The sequence below is a fragment of the Oryctolagus cuniculus genome, chromosome 3 (genome assembly GCF_051225735.1).
Source record: "Oryctolagus cuniculus isolate XC-2025 breed Fujian yellow rabbit chromosome 3, ASM5122573v1, whole genome shotgun sequence".
In the NCBI taxonomy this organism is placed as follows: domain Eukaryota; kingdom Metazoa; phylum Chordata; class Mammalia; order Lagomorpha; family Leporidae; genus Oryctolagus; species Oryctolagus cuniculus.
The window spans coordinates 17,895,654-17,917,930 of record NC_142869.1 but is presented as its reverse complement, the minus strand read 5'-3'; the positions used below and the strand labels follow the sequence as shown (position 1 = coordinate 17,917,930).

General features: G+C 44.9%; 1 protein-coding gene across 2 annotated transcripts in view; it reads right to left on the bottom strand.

The window, feature by feature from the left end:
- EPHA4 (EPH receptor A4) overlaps window positions 1–19,174 on the bottom strand; it is a 157,856-nt gene extending 138,682 nt beyond the window's left edge. Inside the window, exons 1-3 of one of the 2 annotated variants that reach the window (XM_002712496.6) lie at window positions 18,985–19,174; window positions 15,830–15,897; window positions 10,852–11,515 (exon numbers count right to left, since the gene is read on the bottom strand). In XM_002712496.6, the coding sequence (XP_002712542.1) occupies window positions 10,852–11,515; window positions 15,830–15,897; window positions 18,985–19,075 (823 nt within the window). In that variant the 5' untranslated portion in view covers window positions 19,076–19,174. The remainder of the gene's footprint in view (window positions 1–10,851; window positions 11,516–15,829; window positions 15,898–18,984) is intronic. The other variant, XM_008259229.5, reaches the window with a different exon arrangement.
- Between the last annotated feature and the right edge of the window lie 3,103 nt (window positions 19,175–22,277).

The following is a 22,277-nucleotide window of genomic DNA, read 5'->3' as shown; positions in this document are numbered from 1 at the left end:
CTCTTTGCCTTTGTGAATGGGGGAAATGGGTGTGCTGTTTTGCATGAGGGTGCATACAGAATATGCAAATGAAGAATCTGCTGCATGGAAAAGCAACGCTGGGCAGACAGCTGGCGACCCGCATTCACCCAGAAAACGCTTGGTGTCTCCAAAGGGAGTTATAAGTGGTACCAACATGTTTGTTTCCCAGGAAGGCGAAATAGACCCTGAATATTCATAGAATGTCCATTTAGTCATGGGACTATTAATTACCCTCAAGATCAGGGAACCAAGTGACCTCACCTGCTCTGCTCCCTAAAACAGCTCAGAAGGATACAATGAGAAAGGTTTTATGCTCTAAGTGAAAAAGATACAGTCTCTCCCCATGCAGGGGACAGCTGAGGCCTTCTTTAATCATTCCTTCTCACAAGTACAATAAAACTGGAGAGCACTGAGCCATGTTATTGGACACAGATAACCAGTTTCTAGAAAGCTGAGAGCTATAAATTGCTGCCTAATTTTATAGAAACATCTAAAGGGCTGAATAAATAAAATGCCATTCTTCTTAACTACCTAAATCTTACAGACTATGAAAAAGTCTTCAGAGCTTTCTATTTCATTTTATTTTTTAAAGCATCTAAATGAACAGAAGGACAGAAGTACGCTCTATTGTTAATATGCCAGAAAAACTAAAAGGCTGATGGATGAGTACAGTGATTCTCAAACTTACTGGTCCTGAAATCCCTTTCTACTCTTAAAAATGATTGATGCGAGGGGCCAGTGCTGTGGCCTGGGGGTAAAAGCCATTGCCTGCAGTGCCAGCATCCCATATGGGTGTCAGTGCTAGACCAGGTTGCTCCACTTCGGATGCAGCTCTCTACTATGGCCTGGGAAAGCAGTGGAGGATGGCCCAAGTCCTTGGGCCCCTGCACCTGTGTGGGCAACCAGGAACAATCTCCTGGCTCCTGGCTTCAGGTTGGCACAGCTCTGGCCATTGCAGCCAATTGAGGAATGAACCAGCAGATAGAAGACCTCTCTCTCTCTGTCTCTGCCTCTCCTTCTCTGTCTGTGTAACTCTGACTTTTGAGTAAATAAATGAATCCTAAAAAAAAAAAAAAGATTGATGGGAAGTGCTTCTGTTTGTAAGAGTAATAGCTATCAATATTCACCACCACCAACTGAAACTTGCCAATTTTTTAGGTCTTTCAATTCATCTGGAAATAACAATGATAAATCCATTATATATTATCATAAATAGTATATTTTATTGAATAATTGTATTTTTCAAAACAAAATCAATGAGAAGAGTGGCACTGCTTTACTTTTTATTGAATAGCTCTTTAATGTCCAGCTTAATAGAAGACTCCTGGGTTGTCATACTCACTTAAGCAACCTAAGGAGCAATCACATGTTGCCTCTGGAAAACTCTACGACACACTTCTGAGAGAATGAGAAGGAAAAGTAAATAAGATCTCAGGTTTATTAAGAAAGTTTGGAGCTTGCACACCACATGAGCAGTCTCGAGGAACCTGGCTGGACTATATTTTGAAAACTTGTGCTCTAGAACAGTGACTTGGGGATCAAAAATCAATATAGGCAAAACCAATCACACCCTTGTGCTGTCCTGTTTCCCTAACACCCTCATAAACGCACACACACAGAAACAAACATACCACCCTTCTGCTCTAGAGCCTAAATGAAGTCTTCTCTTGTTGGCAAACACCAAACAGCACTTTCCATCTAACAACAATAAAAATAGAGGTAACAATTTCCAGGTAGTCAGTAGTTAATGATTTAGGGACTGTGCCAAGCCGCTTATACCACACATGCTTATACCTGTATATCCTATATTAAACTAGAATTACATACCTAGTTTGCATATGTGAACTTGTGGTTAAGGAATTAAGTGGCATGACTAGAAACTATACCTAAGTCTCAAACTCCAAAGTCATTCTTGGCCATTTTGTTTTTTTTTTTTTTTTTTTTTTTAACTTTTATTTAATGAATATACGTTTCCAAAGTACGAATAATGGATTACTATGGCTTCCCCCCCATACCGTCCCTCCCACCCACAACCCTCCCCTTTCCCACTCCCTCTCCCCTTCCATTCACATCAAGATTCATTTTCGATTATCTTAATATACAGAAGATCAGCTTAGTATACATTAAGTAAGGATTTCAACAGTTTGCTCCCACACAGAAACATAAAGTGAAAAATAATAGATGATTTTTTTTAATGATGATGAAATCAGATCAGACCTATTGTCATGTTTAATCCCAGTGAGAGTCAAGTTGGGAGTTGATAGTTTCTTTTCTTTTCTTTTCTTTTCTTTTCTTTTTTTTTTTTTTTTACAGAGGATCAGTTTAGTATGCATTAAGTAAAGATTTCAACAGTTTGCACCCCCATAGAAACACAGAGTGAAATATATTATTTGAGTACTCGTTATAGCATTAAATCTCAATGCACAGCACATTAAGGACAGAGATCCTACATGAGGAGTAAGTGCACAGTGACTCCTGTTGTTGACTTTACCAATTGACACTCCTGTCTATGGCATCAGTAATCTCCCTATGCTCCAGTCATGAGTTTCCAAGGCTATGGAAGCCCCTTGAGTTCTCCGACTCTTATCTTGTTTAGACAAGGTCATAGTCAAAGTGGAGGTTCTCTCCTCCCTTCAGAGAAAGGTACCTCCTTCTTTGAAGACCTGTTCTTTCCACTGAGATCTCACTCACAGAGATCTTTTGCCAGAGTGTCTTGGCTTTCCATGCCTGAAATACTCTCATGGGCTTTTCAGCCAGATCTGAATGCCTTTAGGGCTGATTCTGAGGCCAGAGTGCTATTTAGGGCATCTGCCATTCTATGAGTCTGCTGAGTATCTCACTTCCCATGTTGGATCACTCTCCCCTTTATTTATTCTATCGGTTAGTGTTAGCAGGTACTAGACTTGCTTATGTGCTCCCTTTGACTCTTAGTCCTTTCATTATGATCAATTGCAAACTGAAATTGATCACTTGGACTAGTGAGATGGCATTGGTACATGCCATTTTGTACTAACTCTGTTTACAGAGAACTTTCAATGTTCAGGATTAGGGATGATTCATAAATAGTTAACATGATGTAAATAGTTAAGAGCTGGTTGAAATAGGAATAAACAAGGACTTCACTAAAATGTTAGCCACACTTGATCTAGCCAAAAGGCTGAGAAGCAACAGCCAAAACTGGGACCAACCAAAGAGTCCATCATCAGACGAATGGATAAAGAAAATGTGGTGTATACACACAACGGAATATTATTCAGCTATAAAAAAGAATGAAATACTACCACTTGCAGCAAAATGGATGCCACAGAAGGACATCACGTTGAGTGAAAAAAGCCAAACCCATGGGCCGGCGCCATGGCTCACTTGGTTAATCCCCCGCCTGCAGCGCCGGCATCCCATATGGGCGGCAGGTTCTAGTCCTGGTTGCTCCTCTTCCAGTCCAGCTCTCTGCTGTGTCCTGGGAGGGCACTGGAGGCTGGCCCAAGTGCTTGGGCCGCTGCACCCACATAGGAGACCAGGAGAAAGCACCTTGCTCCTGGCTTAGGATTGGCACAGCGCTGGCTGTGGCGGCCATTTGGGGAGTAAATCAACGGAAGGAAGACCTTTCTCTCTGTCTCTCTCTCTTACTGTCTGTAACATTACCTGTCAAATAAAAACAAACAGGGCCGGCGCCGCGGCTCAATAGGCTAATCCTCCGCCTAGCGGCGCCGGCACACCGGGTTCTAGTCCCGGTCGGGGCGCCGGATTCTGTCCCGGTTGCCCCTCTTCCAGGCCAGCTCTCTGCTGTGGCCACGGAGTGCAGTGGAGGATGGCCCAGGTGCTTGGGCCCTGCACCCCATGGGAGACCAGGAAAAGCACCTGGCTCCTGGCTCCTGCCATCGGATCAGCGCGGTGCGCCGGCCGCAGCGCGCCGGCCGCGGCGGCCATTGGAGGGTGAACCAACAGCAAAAGGAAGACCTTTCTCTCTGTCTCTCTCTCTCACTGTCCACTCTGCCTGTCCAAAAAAAAAAAAAAACAAACAAACAAACAAACAAACAAAAACAGCCAAACACAGAAAGACAAGCACTACATGATCTCCCTTACATGGGGGAGCTAAAATTTAAAGGACAAACAAAAAAGAAAGAGAGAAAAAAGAAAAAAAATGCCTGGGTGCATCAGTATTTCTCCATAGTTTTTTAAAATTTTATTTTATAACTTTGAAAAACCAATGGTTAAGAATGTTACACTAGTATAGTTTTAATGAACTGTGACTACTTTAAAATTCACTGTATATGGGTGAGTCATTTTTCCATTCAATTGCTGTTTATAGTCATTGTCAATATTCCCACTAAACTAGTGTTATTTTGCTTTTTAGTTGATAAGCTTCTTATTCGCTGAAGTAGTAAGTCTTTTTACTGTAATTTTTACAATATGTTACTTCAAAAAACAAACAAAAAAAAAGTGGGAAGGGAAGAGAGTGGGGGGGGGAGAAATTATGTTCATAGAATTGTATCTACAAATCACATTGAATCTGTGCAAAATTAAAATAAATAAATAAAACATTAGTCATATGCAAAGATTTTGATACAAATCATGTTGACTCCAAGACACTGGACTCCAACAAATAATATGACACTGGTTATAGATCCTTACATATTCACTCATTCATTCACTCAGTGAATGAGATTTCGTATTTCCATAATCATTATTGGTGTTACTAGTTTAGTTAAATGGACTGCACTTTTCCACTTACATTCTCATGACAAGAAAGTATTATTAAATTCACTTAACCCAGTTAAACCAGAAAAAAAAAAGCAAAGTTAATCATTTAATTATTTGCAATACCAACATACATGTATAATTTAGAAGTTTATGTGTTTCTTTAAAAGTATTACCAGGAAATACAAAAACAACCTAAGTATCTGCCAATAATGTTAAAGTATGGTATTCATACTACAGACTATTATTAAAGAATGAAAAAAATCTATATTCTCTAATTTGGAATGATGTTCAGGATAGTCAGCCTCCAAAAGACAAGATGACAATTAAAAGGATGAATTAATTTGCTATTTTATTTATTTATTTATTTATTTTGACAGGCAGAGTTAGATAGTGAGAGAGAGAGACAGAGAGAAAGGTCTTCCTTCCATTGGTTCATCCCCCAAATGGCCACTAAGGCTGGCGTGCTGCAGCAGGCGCACTGTGCGGATACAAAGCCAGGAGCCAGGTGCTTCTTCTTGGTCTCCCATGCGGGTACAGGGGCCCAAGCACTTGGGCCATCCTCCACTGCCCTCCCGGGCCACAACAGAGAGCTGGACTGGAAGAGGAGCAACCAGGACAGAATCTGGCACCCCAATCGGGACCAGAACCTGGGAGTGCTGGCGCCGCAGGCGAAGGATTAGCCTAGCGAGCTACGGCGATGGCCTAATTTGCTATTTTTAAAATACATCTATGTAGGTGTTTGGGTTACCTGACAAATTAAGAATGGTAACAAAGAAAGTTAGAATAAGAGTTTGACACCTGTGTGTGTGTACAGAATGGAACACTTACAGATCTTAATTTAAACACTGTGCATTTCAAGGGCCAGCACTAATGTCACAGCAGGTTAAGCCACTGCCTGCAGTGCCATATTCCATATGGTTCAAGTCCTAGATATTCTACTTCTAACCCAGCTCCCTGTTAATGTGCCTGGGAATGCAGCAGAAAATGGCTCAAATGTTTGGGCCCCTGCACCCACATAGGAGACTTGGAAGAAGCTCCTGGCTCCTGGCTTTAGCCTGGCCCAACCCTAACTGTTTCAGGCCATTTGGGGAGTGAATCAGTGGAAGGAAGATATTTCTCTCTCTCTCTCTCTCTCTCCTTCTGTCTCTGTGACTCTGCCTTTCAATAAATAAATCATTAAAAAAAATTGTGCATTTGAAATTTTTCTGAGAAGCATGTACTTCTTTAGTAATGTTAAAAATTATCAACTATGCCCAAAAAATTAAGTATTAAAGTTCAAAGATGTGAAGGTCAAACTTATATCAGTCATCTGTGCTTGCTCAGTAGTAACTGAGAAACCATTTAGTTAGCCTTTCTCCTAAATGCTCCAGTCTTAACAAAATAATTATGTCTTAATACAATTTTGAAAGGCACAAGGAAGAACAGTTAGACTAAAAGAAGTCATCAAACCTTAAATACCATATTTCAAAATCCCTGAGATAATTCCTATGCAATACGTGGTGAACCCCAAATAGAGACCATTGTGATTCACGCTCACAAAAGAAGCCTGGTCACACAAAGAATGAGAAATAAAAAAGTATGACAGAAAAAGGACAATAATTAAACCCTGTTCTCAGACATGAAGAATTGGGTTTTTCAGTGATCACAGCCATGCTTCAAAGCTGCAGATAAAAGCAACCGTGTGATTCAAGCAATTGATTCTTAAAGACATGATTCAAAGGCAGGAGAAAAACCTCAAAAGTGGAAAGGATATGAAACAGCATCTCTCTGAACTGTATTTAAAATGCCCCCTTTCCATTACTTCTCTCTCTAAGGTCTTCCTATAGGTATTAGAAAAACAAAGTAATCATATTTTTTTGACATAGCTCTCTTTTTTTCTCTTTTTTTCTATTTTATAACCATCAAAGCATTTCTATCTCATTCTATCTTATAAGAGCCTTTAACAAGACACCTTTTGATGCTATGACTCTGTTAAATATGCAACAATATATAGTCTATGTCCTTTATCTCTATGGCCTCAATTCATAGCAAAATTGCATATTTCAGCAAGGCTTGCTGTCTGCCTAGCTTAATTTTGTCACAGTTGTGATTATGTGACCTTCTGAATGACTCCATAAGAATGTTTTCTTTTTACCAGAATTATTTTTATATTATACTCTCTGGAAACATTGCTTATTAATATTTCCCAGAGAGTAAGTCTAGGGCTCTCTTTTCATTTTTCAACTTTTTAATTAAGCAAAAAATAAGTTAATACAGAACATTTTCCTCTGCTCCCTCTGCTTAATATTTTGGAGGTAATGAAAACAATCCTGTGAAACATCTGGAACTTTTCCTCACTGAGGTTTGGTTTGGAGGAGGGGACTCTGAGGTGGATTTTGTTTCCTTTTCCTGACAGACTGCAGGGGCCTGGTAACTAGATAAACTAGCACAGTTAAGTTATCCTCTGTGTCCAGTCACGAGGCAAGCGCAAAAGGCCGCTAACTCCAGTCCTGACTGGCTATCATGCTTAGCTCACCTACTGAGACCAAATCAAAGCATTTCAGATCTGTTATTCAAGGCACAATGAACTTGCAGCTGCTTAGGAGGGCGGGCCAGTCATCACCCTGATGCTCTTGACACCTGTGAGACACCTTCCTCTGCATTAGCATGTGCGGCTGGGGAGCAAGAGCTGCAAGAGGAAGTGTCCCTCTGTCCCCAAGGTCCCTTGAGGACTCTGGTGGATGACCAGGGTTAGATTCAAACAACAGCACACCCCAGGCCCCCATCCGCCCTGGCCATTTTTGCCCAAGGATCCTTTGTCAAACATTTAAGATCTTAATCAATCTTCACTCTGACCTCTCTGACCCCTAGGAAGATGGATGAGGAAGTAGGTGACCTTTCACCTGTTCTTCTATTTGTCCTGTCACAGTGGACCCATTGAAAAGACAATCAGGGAGGGACTGACTGCCAGAGCTCAGAAGACCTGGCCAGTTCTCCTTTATATCCCTTCTTCAGCTCTCTTTACACCCTCTGTCTTGTCCCACCCCCAAATCACTTTTCCCTCATTCAAAGAAAAGTTTTGTCTTAAAGAGGAAAAAAAAGACACTCTCCAAATACTGCTTTCCGTATGACAGGAGAAGATGGACAGTACTGTTTGTTAGGTAAGGAAGAGGGATGCTTCCTATCTTTAACCTTCACTCTGAGGAGTGGCTTCCAAGGTGGACATCCCTTTCACTGTCTGAATTCAACACTCTTCCAGGTCAACAGGTATACCCGGGGGAAGAGAATAAGGTAAAAGAAATGCTGATATTAATCCAGGTACAGTGTTTGATGATCTCTAAGATGACTTCTACCACCTCCTCAAAGCAAGTCTGCATGCCAAGTACATCAGCCACGTGCCACATAATGATATTTCAGTCACTGACAGACTACCATATACAACAGTTAAGGTTGTATTCCTTAAGATTGTATTCCTTATATTGCTTATGGCAACACAGGTCTCTTAGCTTAATTACACTTAGATGTTCCACACAAGGACAAAACTGCCTCATGATACATTTCTCAAAACCATCCATGTGGTTTTGCTCCATAATGGGAATTATCATCCCATTTTATGGATGAACACACAAAGGCTCAGAAGGCTTATAAAATCTGCTGAAGGACATACAGCTAAATGACCAAATTGATATGCATTCCCTTGTCCCCATACTCTTTCTGACAACTGGATTCTTCCCTGATATCAGTAATGATGTCAAAAGTAAGGTCCACCATTTTTATTACTCCCAAGATTTTTACAGTCATCTTTAAAAAGTACCCCCAAGTTTGGGATTTAAGAATCCTTTGTCATTCAAGTTTTTCCTTCTTCCCTGAGATCATCAGAGATTCTCATTTCATAGCAATGAAGACAAACTGCAAGGCTTCATGTAAAAATATATATTTTTAAAAGAAGTAATCATTATATGAGCAGGAAAATAAAATCCAAGTAATGTGTATGAAAATAGCTCAATCAATCCTCCTCTTCAATTAAGCAACTGGCTTTGTGTTAGGAATAGTTTTCTCAGAAATGGACTGGATCTGAAACATTGAGCCCCTCCCTTCCACAAAGCACATGATTAACTGTATTCTCAAGATTATTTCCATAAAGCAAACCACTAAAATGTTCAATTGCCTTTACATTCACTTCGCCCTCCATCTTTTTCTCTTTTCCTTCTAATTTGGGTTATAAAAATGTCAAGGAGTTGCACATGTAGCAATGTATGAGTTACTGGGCTCTGTGACAATTGAAAATCAATGATACAGATACAGAGATGTGCTAATGCTGGAAGAATGAACATTTTAGCAGGAAATGGAAGCCAAAGGAGATGGGTGTGTGTGTGTGTATATATGTATATGTGTATATATATATCACACATATATATAAGATACTCAAGTTCCTGTCTTAGAAAAACCAGAAAGTGCAGCAATTTACTATAACACAGGGTGGGGTGCCTCTCTCCTGTTCGTATCACTTGTTCCTGCTATGATCATTGAAATGTAGGTGCCAATAATAATGCAGTCACCTGCTTTCTAATACTATTACCAGAATATACTTCAGGGTTTTCAATTCATTTTCAGCTTCATCTAGTGGTTGCAAAGTCAAGGGCAAACAAAAAAGGAAGAACTATTTATTTGAAAGCAAACTGACAGTTTACAAGTTTCCCTTTTTCTAGCTCTAGGTCAACAGCAAAAGTCAGCAGTCTATTGTATTTATAATGAAATTAAATGGCATTCATTATTAGTTACTCCTAGAAATAACTACAGCAAATCAAGAATGGTATTTAGTAAAGTACAAAGTATGAAAGGAGAAGCACATAAATTTATGACAGCAAATCACCGAAAATGCAATTTTCCTTAGGTTATAACTGTTGATTTTCAGTCAGTCAAGTGGAATGTCCCACAGTTAATCCTGCCCTATTATTAAGATAGTTGAAATGCCAGACAAATTGTTTGGCAGTCAGTTATTTCAGACTCTTTAATCACCAAATCAGATGAACCATGTGGCAATGCCATCCACAGCTCCATAATCACCCTGCGATAAGATTAATCTGATCTGTCCCACAGAAGGGACCGCTTACACTGAACTCTTTGGTGGTAACCATGACAGGGCTGGCAACAGGCAACTTCTGATAACCAATAAAAATAAATACCAAGCAAAACAAAAACTGATAACTGATTGTTTTAAACACTTAACCCCAAGACTTAATCACAGGAGAGGAGAAATCCACACTCAAATACAAAAATGCTACAAACAAAAGACCATAAAGGGGAAACAAAGCAAGAATTAATTGCATACACCGACCTGAACCTTAGGTGAGAAAAGAAAAATCACCTTAGTAATGTGATAAATAGTAATGAACATGATAAAAATATGTAGATGTCTAGAAAAACTCAATAAACCAAATGGATCACAATTTATGATTGCCTCTTACTACTGATGAAATAAGAAGACTCTTAGTAGCTCTATTATCACCTCCTAAGAGAAATAAAGAGGTCTTTCATCAGGATTAATTTCACTTAGAGACCCTATCAACGGGTGTTCAGTGGAACAGAATGCACTCAGAATATTGTTACTCCACTTTGCTGGGGAGAATCCCCACTGGTCCACAAGGTCAGAAAACAAATGGACTTTCTTCAGATAGCTCAATTTCAATCAGTGAGAGGGAAGTGAAACAACCAATCACAATTCCCTATTTAAATCAGTCATGTACGTATGCATGAGAGAAATTTACCATCTTTGTCATTTTACCAAATCTATGGACATGAAAACCATGCCTCGAAAATATGTCCACCCTCTTTAAGGAAGGATCAATCAAGCCCATTTCTTCAGCGAGTTCATTTACATTTCAGAGGACATATCATGCGGGTTCAGAGCTAAGTGCCTGTTAGCAACTGTGTTTGCCTTCTGCTGATTACAGCAGCGTCATTTATTTTGTCAGTATTAGAAACGTCTTAGCCTTGCCACCTGGAGCTATAGCACTTACTCATTAGACCCCTCTGTCCGACCACATCCCACAGGGGCAGCTAATTACTGGCTTTACTCCATTTAGTCTCATCTCTGATTTAATTACGTGCACTAAGCCCTAATGAAAAGTGCAACATGGTCCCTCTTACCTTGGCATTCTCCACTCTGCTCTTCATGCCCAGCGTTGCACAAACAGTTGCCAATGGGTACCAGCCACTCACCATCTGCCCCACAGTACATTTTTGGCACATCCTTCTCTTCTGAGTTGTTGACGCAGGAGCCTCGAACTTCCACCAGAGATGAGGTATCAGCCCCTGTGATGGTATCTGGAAACTGGGCCAGATTGCGAACGGTGAGTGGACACTTCTTATAGAACACACGGACAGACACTAGGGCTATGCAGGCCCCCACATCCTGAAAAGCCAGGTAAAATCCTTTTCTGCTCAGCGGCCCTACATCCCGGATCTCCGTATTCAGCTTCATGATTCGATCACCAATGTCCACTTGGGTGAAGCTCTCGTCAGCAGCAATGGTGTCGATCTTGGCAAACTGGCTCTCTCTAATGAAGCGCTCTTTGTCGTTGTCTGATTCGTAGTAGTACAGGTTAAAGGTCTCCTTGCAAGTCCCCATGACGCCCGGAAGACTATTGCAGTCCCTCAAGGTGAACTTGATCTCAATATACACCCTCTGAGCCCCTTCTCGGGTGATCCAATCAGTTCGTAGCCAGTTGTTCTGGCTCGGTTCCATCACGTTGCACACTTGGTAGGTTCGGATTGGCGTATTTTTTTCATCCATAATACTCACTTCCTCCCACTGCAAAGATCCAAAGGAAATGTATCAATTACAAAGTTTCATCATACAGGGATTTGTCAATCTTTTTTTATTCTCATAGGACACTTATTATTTTTCTTTCAATAATGAAGAAAACTTCTGAGTATGATTCCTCATTAATAAAGCATCTTATGGGAAAAAAGATAATATTTTATTAGGGAGGTAGGTTTTTTTTTTTTTAATTTTAAATGGTTTCATTCTTTTGCCCCAAATCCTGAGGCAATGGTGGATTTATTGCTTGTGAGTTTGCAAGCCATTCCTTGTGGTGGTCTAACAACCTCGAATTCACCTATTACAACAGCTACAATTTCAAGTGGCAACAGTTCAAATTTGCTCATAAGTGAAAAACTAGTATGTGTGTTGTTGCAACCACTGAACAGAGAGACCTGCAAATTAAGAGCAGGAAGAGAAGAGCTTGCCAAAGAAAGACAATTATCAGTTAATTAGTGGAGCTCCTGTCAGAACTTTGCTCTGTAATATCTAAAAAAAGTCGATTGGATTTTTTTTTGGCGGGGGGGGGTACTATTACTACTCTTTAAAGGAGGAAAGAAAAAACCCTACTGTTCTGGTTTTGGTAATCCCAGAAAAATAGATTGAATTTTATGATTAGGTTTCTCAGATAAGCTGTCATTTATAGTAGAAAACTTTTCAAGAGTATGTATTCAATAAAAATTTTTTTTGTACTTGCTCTTATTTTTAAAAATAAACACATGAGAAAAATATGCATATATTTTGTTTCTAATTATTTGGTGGATGTTAAAAATATGTTATTTATAATTGCAAGCTTAAGAACACTACAGGAGAATCTTAGTGTTTTCTTTGCAATCTACTTTCTAACACAAAGATTCTAATGGCTAATTCTGAATTCAGCAGAATTCACTGTGACTAAAATAGTAGTTTCACTCCCAGCATTGCTTTTAAAAATAATCCTAAAAGCAGTACAACAGTTTGGGGGTTCCTACTGGGCTGGGAGGCAGCCTCCTATGCTTCATTAGCATATACAGTAATGCATTGATATAGTTATGCTACAAATCAACTTAAGTGTCTACTACGTGAATACAATTAGAAGAAAAAAGATAGTTTAAAAAATTGCATTCTACAATAATTCCACTTAAAATTCCATTCATCCAATGAAGTACGTAGATTCATAATGTATCTTTTAGCAGGTTTCCCATGTGTGCCTTTGAAAACTTTTAATGGACAGAAATGTTACTATGTGAAAGGCCAAAATGCATAAAATTCTGTATTCCTTTCATCTGTTACCATTATGAAACTTGGAACTTGGAGGGATAAATGCCCTGTGGTGATTTTTTTTTATCCAGTAAGCAATAAATCATCAGTAATTTACTCTTTGGAGAAATTCATGTAAATCCAAAAATAGATCCCCACTTTAAAAAAAAAAAACAACTCAGTATGCTTCTCATCTCAGAACAAAGAGAACATGGAAAATATATTTATCAGTGTAAATGAGAACACAGAGCTATTTCCCCAGTTTGAACTGGGTAATTCAGGACTACACTTCCCAGCCTACACTTAATTTTCTAACCATGTTAATCAATTCACCTGAATAGTCTCAAATCCTCCCTTAGACTGGAAATCACCATCAGTAATTCAATAGACTCCTTTAGGTGAACATGACCAAGAAGTTAATTTTTTTGGTACAACCTTGTCATGAGGAGCCAGCACTTTCCTTTATTCTCATGCTCCACTTAGCTGTTCTTACGGACCGTGAGCTGCCTCTGACTCTATTTCATATTTTACTTGGTGCTATTGTCAACTCAAGTTTTCATTTTCTCTTTATTTATTTATATTTTCCTTTACATTTTATTTGAAAGGCAGAGAGACAGAGTTCTTCCATCAACTAGTTCACTCCCCAGATACCTGCAACAGCCAGAGCTGGGCCAGGCCAAAGTAGGAAAAAGAAACCCCATTGAGGTCTTTCCCTGGAGGTGGCAGGGACCCGAGTAGCTGCTGCCTCTGCTGGTGTGCATCAGCAGGGTTTGGACTGGAAGTAGAGGGAGGCAGGACTAGGTGTCCCAATTAGGTTCTTAAGCTGCTGTACACCTGTCCCACATTTTCTCCTCAAAGATAAGATCTGTACCAAGAAGTAAATATCATTATCAGGCAAAACTTCTAGCCTCCTTTTACAGCAAAGAAAGATGTGAAATATTCTAACTCCAAGTAGTGATTTTGAGTAATAGAAGATGCCGCATGCTTCTAACCCCTGCTAGAAAGAACTTTTAAAACAACCCACCAGAAGCTTGTGTAAACCCATTTCATCCCTTCACTCTGAGCCTGGAGTCTTTTCTCAATGATAAAATCTGGAGATTATACCTTATAATTTGTCATAAAGTTTCATAAACTTAAAAGTCTAACATCTAGAGAAAGAGGAAAAAAAACCTGCCTACCTTCAGCCAATAGAGGATTTTCAGTTACAGAAAATAAACTACGCATAGTATTTTTAAAATAGATTTCAAGACAACCCAAAGAAATTTTGTGTCCAGAAAAAATGACCAGATGCTTTTTCAGTGTTTGGTCGGGGGAGGGAGGGAGGACTGTTGATGTTTTCAACATATTAAGTTATTAAGTTGAAATGAAAGCGTTCCAGAAATTAGACCACAGACTGCACTCTCATATCACTTCTTATTTTTATATAAAGGTCATTTGTATATTACTGAAAAGGCAGGCTCAAAATCATACTAAATGCATTTTGTCTTCACACTTCCGAGCAGACAGTAGGAAAAATAAGGCTCATTAAACTTATTAATACGAGTACTGATATCTTCCATGCCCTATTTGCTCACAGTTCTACATTTTAACCTAGGGAGCGACACCCCTGGTGTAGCCTGGGAAAGCGCGGCCTGATTCAGTGACCTTTCCAGGGTATGGGATTAACAATGAGTCCAACTCTCACCAAGATAAAGCTGTACCTTTCTTCACATTCAAAGGATGAGGGCAATTGCCTGCAATCAGCAGTGAATACAGCCTGTCTACACTGCCAGAAGCCTGCCAATCACTCTCCTACCCCTTTAAAAAAAAATGGTTGTAAGGGCCTACTAGAATTTTTTAGCAGAGACCACAACCAAGGGCAGTCAAGTTCAGGCAGAAAAACAGGAAGGCAGGGCTACCTCCATCTCATTCAGATGGACTACAAAATCTGCGTGGGGAAAATGCAGCCTAAAATTCTTTATTTCCTGGACTGTTTTCTCATCTACTTTTATTTCTGAAACACATCTTCGACGGCTCTTAGGAATCTTTATTTTTTTAATCCTTTATGATTTATTCAAAAGACAGTTGTGAAGTGCCATACAGGGTTCCGGCATTAACAATTTTTTGTCCAGTAAAGAATCCTCATCTTTCACCCCCATTGTTTTTAATCAATTGACTCAGTCTTAAACTGTCAAGCATGCGAATGTTGGCTGATCTGCTTGATTTTTAAAGGAGGTGAGTGTTATTTCAATTTGGCAGAATTCAGAGTTCCATGTTGTACTGATTTCTTTCCAAAGCTGATTCAATCTGACCTGCCGTTGCAAGGTAGCGATTATGTGGTCATGGACCTCGTAATATTCCCCCGAATCCTCTCACCGAGGTATTGAGGACAAGTGCAACAAAATCACGAATAGATGAACAAGGATGAGTTTTCACACTTTGTAATCCAGCCTCTCCGATCCCTAAAGATCCAAGGGTCCAAATACTTAAGTTTTGTACACTCAACACTAGCAATGCACAAACTTGGCAATATCCTGTCCATATCCACAGGGCCCTGGAACAGGTTCACAGGATTTTCTTTCAGACTGCAGAAGAGAATAATAGCTGATTTGGGGCTGTAGGAGCAAGGTCAGGAGCCTCCTGGCTGCATGTGCTGGTACAATTAGAAATGTATCCTCTCAGGCATCTTTATTTCTTCATTTTCCTCATCTGGAAGCGAAACAATTGCTCTAAAACTAACCCTACTGGAACTCCATGGGTCATCGTAGTGGTAGGCACAAATTCAACTTGGTCCCCAGATCGTATTTCTTGTGGGTATTTCAGTTTTAAATAGCCATCTAGGTCTATGCCTCCACCAATCTCCTAATTTTGAAACCCCTTTTGCCCTTTTGGTTTCTAGTTCTTCTATGACAGAGTTATCCAAAGGGAGTATAGGATTTCTCCAACAAAGCCTAATTCACTTCATAGGCCATGATGGAAATCTGACCCCCTTACCACAATCAACAAGAATCAAGCCATTAGGACTCTCAGAACGTTGCTAATCACTCCTTTTTTACTCTCTGGATCAGAAAGCAACTCACAACTTACCCCTCCTTCCAAAGGACTTGCTATCCACCCAAGTTCTCCCTGAACGGATCTGGAATCCAATAGAGTAACTGCAAAAAAAAAAGAAAAAAAAAAAAAAAAGAAAAAAGAAAAATAGATTAATTTCCAATCGCAAAAAGCCAATAACACAAAAACCATTTGCCTGAACGTTTCCATATGTGCCGACTCTGATCAAAACCTAAACTTCGTCTCACTTATGTAAATAATCATTACTCACTTGATCTTCTCCCCTCTTGAAATCTGCAGGTTCTTATTTATTTAACTTGCTTAGCATTTAAAATTCCATCCCAGGCCTCAGTTGATTCATTTTCTAAAAAGGATGAATAGAGGATCTCCAGCACAGCTCAAATAATAATAATAATAAATACAGCTAGGTAGGGAAGTTACACTCCAGAGCAAAATTTGCATTCATCTCTGTCTGGTATCTACTCGGATTATTTGCTTTTGCAAGTTTCAGATGACCACATAACTCATCATCATGGTGACAGAGTCACAAGGGAATGCTCCCAGAGAGTATCCAAAGGGTCACCGAAAGGCTCCCCTCCCCTAAACATTTCCTCCTCCTCCTGCTGCAAATAAATAGGCCCCGGATGTGGTATGGGCTGCTCTTTTTAAATATCAAAGTTGCAGAAAGGGGGGAATGCCAGACTACGAGAATTAGAATGCAAATGGCACTGAAGTGTCCTCACTTTGCCAGGTCTCTGGGAGGACAATTGCAGGCCGTCCTCTTCCCTTGAAGAATTCGCTCGTTTGAATTTTAGGTGTGGAGTGCTGCCTAATGGACTTAGTATGCTGGTGCTGCACGTTGGAGTCTGAGTCCCGGCTGCGGGGGATGGAGAAGGGCGCCTACAGAGGCGCCGAGCCCGATCAGGCTGGAACAGTGCAAGGATCAAGGACACGAAAAAGGACGCGATGAACTCCAAACCCCTCCACCTTCCCCTAGGCCACCGCGATCCGCAGGCCCGGGCTGCCCAAAGGCCTCTCTCACAGGAACCACTAGGTTATTAATTTCATCAGCGAGGCCGGCTCCTTAGGCTGGGGGAAGGGTGGGGGTGGAAAACCTCAGTCCTGGGTTCTGTGCACCCTAACTCAGTCTACCCTCCAGGCCCCCAATTCTGCCCACTTTCTTCTTTTCCACCCTTAGTCCCTGGAGTTAAAGTCAATCAACCCCCACCCTCTCCTCCCCTCCCCGCCCCCCGCCGGGTTTTCCTGAGGAGTATGGAATTCCTGGGGTCTGTTAATTATTTTAAAATGTACAGCCTTCCCTGGGGTCGCTCCCGCAGGGAGTTGCGCCCCCCTACTCATTCTCCTTTCTGGATCCCAAGAGAAAAGCCCGCTACATCCATTTGGATTTATGTAAGGTGGATTAGGGACACAAAGGGAACAATAAGACCCAATTTACAAAAAAAGGGAGGGAGTAGAAAGGGAGGGTAAAAGGGAGAAAAAGGAAACGTGATAGGAATAAAGAGCAACAAAATGAATTAATTTTTAGGGAGAGGAGCCGTCGGGAGGGGGTAGGCCCCCCCCATCCGCTTCTTTCAACATTAGCCTACGGCTGCCTCAGCTCCCCCTTTTTGTCTAGGGCTCCAAAGTTTTGATTCAAAAAGAGAAATGTGGAAGATAAAAGGTAGAAAGAAACACGGTTTGCACGTCTGGGGCGAGCGATCTTAGGGGACGTCCTAACAAGTGTGCGAAGTCGCCAGGAGAATCGGAATCCTCGACTCCACTCAGGGGGGAAAAGACCCTAGGGACGGAGGGGCGGCGGCGGAGGCCGAGGCGGCCCCAGAGGCCGCTTTAGAAAGCCTGCGGGCTCGGGACGGCGGGAGGGCGCTCCTTGGCTCCCAGGCAGCGTCTGCGCGCAGGTGCCTGCCTCTCTCGGAGCCTCGGTCTGCAGAGCTCCGGATACCCGCTGCCCAGCCAAGCCTAAGTTGGTTTTTGGCTCCCTCCTTCGGAACAGGGGAAATGATAGCTTGCACAGGGATGCCCTAGGAGACCGAGAGATGGAGAGACGGACAGATGGATGGATGAGGTGCGAGGGTGGACGGCAGAGGGATGGGGTGAGTGGTGGACGGCGGAGGGATGGGGTAAGTGGGTGGAAAAGAGCCCACCAGCCAGACGCAAGGCCGGGTGCACGCGGGAACACGCGCACTTGGTGCAGGAGCACCGACACACAATCGTTCGCGTCCACGCAGGACTCCGCGCACCCACATGCACGCATTTGCGCGCGCGCACACGGACACACGCACGCACACAGCTTGTCTCTTTCTGGGCTCACCGAAACTAAAAGACGTCGCGCTCCCCTCCCCACCCCCACCCGCGACCCAGGCACTCCCGCCACACGCAGCACCCCCAACCCGTCCGAAAAGACGCGCAGAAAACCGGGCACCGACACAAATCCCGACGGGCGCGCGTGTTTCCTCCAACTAGCCTTGGTGCACTGTTCTCGGGTGAAAACTCGACTATAGCCAACTTGCTTCGGGCTCCCCGATATACGCGGGGTGGGGGCGATAGAAGGCGATTGTACCCCCGGAGCGCGGGCCAGGCGAGGATTAAGGAATCAGAGGCCGGGTGCTAGAAATCAGGTCAGCGGCGCCACTACCGCCACGCTGCGGAGGCCCCGTCGCCGGGTCCCGGGAAGCGCGGGGTTCGGGAAACTTTGCAGAACCCGACCCTTGCTGGCAAGGCTTTCGCAAGAACGCGGGGGCGCTAAGCCGTGCCTTCGCCCCCGGAGTGCGCGCCCCCTCGCCCAGGGCTGGTCGTCGGGAGGACTTGGTCCGTGATTTTCTGCCCCCACTTCCTCCCGCCCCGTTAAGTGCCGGCGTCGGCTCCGGTGCATCCCTCGGGGCTCCTGCAGCCCGCCTAGCCCGCGGATGCTGGTAAACTTTGGCCTTCGCCGTAAACTTGCGCAGCCCGGCCGCTGGCACGGGTCACCGCTTCGGGGCCCTCAGCCCGGCCGTTCCCCGCTCCCCTTTTGCGGATCCCTTCGCTGCGGTCCCCTTCGGGAGTCGGGCACGCACCGCGCACGCCTGTGTCCTCCCCGTGCCAGCCGGCCCCGCGCTCCGAGGACTCCGCACCCGCGGACTGTCCCCTCTCCGACCTCTGGCCCCCTACCACAGGCGGGCTGCCCGCGCTCCTACCTTCATTCGCGGGGTACACCCTGGAACCGGTGACAGCGTCGCAGACCCCAAAGAGAAACGAAAAGAAGACGAAATAGAAAATCCCAGCCATGGTTCGCCGGTGCCAACGCCGCTCCTGCCGCTCCTATCCCAGTGGAATAAATGCTTAAGTTAGGAGAGCAGCGGGCTGAAGACATTGCCAAGGGGGTGGGCCCCGCCCGTGACGCGCGCCCGCCAGTCTCGGCCCCGCGACCAATGGCGGCGCAGACGGGGCGGCCGGGGCCCCGCCCCCAGCTCGGAGCCCGCCCCCGGACCCGCCCCCCAGGCTCCGCGGGGCGCGCAGTCTCGGGGGGCTCGAGGGGGCGACCTGGCCCCGGTCCCCGCCCGCGCGAGACGGCACTGGCTAGGTTCCCGACGTCACCTCTTGGGGTCAAGTCCTTGGGCAACGGGGCGAGCTCCGCAAGGCTCGTGATGGACTGGGGGGGAACCCTAGAAAATGTGGGCGGCCTCGTCTCCCCAGGGGGCGGTGTGAGAGGCACTGCGGGGCACTGGTGGTGAAGTCCAAAGAGCGTCAGGCTGGCCGGGCCCTCGCGGCCACCGCTTTCCGCACCACGGTCCCCTGCGTCCGGGCCTGCGTGAGGGCTTCGGGGCGCCTCAACAGACACGCTCTTTGGGGACCCCCGAGCCTGGGCTCCCCCGACTCTGTCCCGGTGCCCAGCTGCCCAAGGGAATGGAGACACAGCCGGTCCCCGACGTCCAGTCTGCAGCGGGCCGCAGTCTCTGCCTCGGGCAATCGAGCCAGCGACGTTGTCCGCGCGTGGGACTCGCCCGGGGGCCGGGACTCCAGCCGCGGCCAGACACCTCGGGACGGGCCTTGGCTGCGCGGGGCTAGCTTGAGGGAGAGGGCGACCCTGACACCGGCCCCAGCGAGTCGCAGGCGCGCCGGAGGGGGTCGAAGCGAAAGGCTGAGTTGTGCGTGCGGGACCTGCACCAGTTCCGCGCTCCGACAGCATCCCGGGCCGCAGCAGGACCCACAGAAACCCGCAAGCCTGCGCCTCCGGGGCACCACGGGCCACTCGGGCCGTGGTCTGCTCACCGCAGCGCGCGGGGCGCGAACGGACCCCCGGACGCTGCCCCGTACATTCCTCCGGACGCTTCAAAGAGCCCCGATCCCTAGCGCCGAGGCCTCCCTTCCTCCGCCCAGGCCGCCCCCTCTTTTGGCGCCCTCCTGGGACGGGCCTGGGTCCCAGCGGGAGGGCGACCTCCCGGGGGGGGGTGGTCTCTTCTCTCCAGCCCCCGCAGCGGCTCTCCGTGAACCGTCCGCGCCACCTGCCGGCCGCACGCCGGAGTGCGCGGCCCCGGAGGAAGGGCGAGCGGACAAAGACTGCTACCGACGACCCGGCGGAGAGGCGGCACCTGTCGGTGGGCTGGCTCTCCATCCCCGGCCGGGGTCCCGCGCACGCACGGCGACCCAGGGGCCCCAGTGGCTCCGTCGCGCCTCCCGCCAGCAGCGTGGCGAAAGCCGAAATCGGAAAGAGCAATCGAGGAGAAACGCGAGGAGTCTACACCAGAGGGGTTGCGGGCGTTGCTGCTCTTCCCGAAAATGGAATCCTAGATGGCGCGGGAGGGGTGCCGGGCGCTGCGGAGAGAGCAGCCCGCAGGTCGCTGGCCGCAGGGTCAGGTCACTGCCTCCGCAGCGGACACTGCGCTGCACCGGCTTCTCGGGCGGACTCCGACCGGGCCGGGGACGCGGACAACTTTTGGCTTTGCGCGGGGCGAGCGCCGGGCGACGGCGAGGAGACGACTGCGTGCGCGGCGTCTCTGAGGCAGAACTACGGGGCTGTCGCTGTCCCGGGAAGGGGACCTGAGTTATTGCAGGAAAGGGGGCGAGAGCGGTGCACATGGGGCATACACCTGTGCGCGCTCGCGTGTGTACATTATTTAAAATAACCCAATGTATTTCTAGATTCTTTCATGTGTCTTTCTGAGTTGTGCAGGCAAAGGAAATGAATACAGGTCCTTGTCATTGGCAGACAAATTCAAAAGGGAAAAGAGCAATTCGCATTCTAACAATAGGACTGGTTGCCTCGGTGCAGGAGCTTCAGGGATGCATGTATCCGTGGGTGAAATGGAAACTGCCTGCCGTTAAAAACGGCAAAACATCTAAAACATGTACCATCCCCCCCCCACCCCCCCAGGAGATGCACACTGATTATTAAACCAAGTCTTTGCAGTCACAGCCGCCTGAAAGCAAAGGCATCATTTGCTAGGGTACATTCACTGATTTCCTCTTTTTTCTTCCTATTTTTCATCTCAGACCCCAAAGCAGCCCAATAAACAGGAGCACTACCATGCAAGAAATGCGAACAACAACAACAACAAAAAAAACTGAACTGAACTATAAGCTCCTCTGTGAAACACTGGGCTGCAGATTAGAAATGAACTGTTGAAAATTCATGTGTGCATTAGGACACAGAGAAAAAGCGTTCCAACAGATACAGTTCCCTCTAAAAATCGGGCAAAAATGAGGGGCAGGTGTTTGAGGCTGCTTGGGGCAGCTGCATTCCATACTGGAATGCCTGAGCTCCAGTCCTGGCTCTGCTTCTGATTCCAGCTTCCTGCTAATGTGCACCATGGCAGGCAGCAGGTGAGGACTGAAGTCCTTGGTCCCTGACAACCTCCTGGAAGGCTTAGATTGAGTTGGGGTCTCCTGACTTTGTTCTGGCCCAGTTCTGGGTGTTGCCAGCATTTGGGGAGTAAACCAGAATGGAAGATCTCTGGCTGCCTCTGTTTCTCTTTCTTTCAAATAAATAAACAAATTTTCAAAATGAATTACGGCAATAATGAAAAAGTAATAGTAGCCCTTGTCCACTATATATGTATAATCTCCCCACCTCTCCCTACCCTTCACAGAGACACATTGTTGGAAAACATTCTGGGATTCACAAATATTTCAGTGTTTATAAATCAGTGGAGTCAAAGGCATATACTAGAAAACCTTACTTTGAAAACTACCTAAAATCACTCACTTTTAAAGTAAAATAACTTGTCTTTTTTGAGTTAAGCAAGTGTTCCAATACAGAAAGATTTCAAGGGTACTTTGAATCCACCAGGACACATGTCAAAATATATCCATTTATAAGCCTAATGAAAATAGTAATTAAATGATTTGAAAACTTTGATATACTTTTCCTTTTTGTACTGTGCCTATCACAAAGATTTGAGTACAGAGTACAAGTACATTGAAAACGCTAACTTGAATTAAGGTTGAATTTCAAAGGTATTTCTCATCTGTGAAAGGCATTTTTAAATAG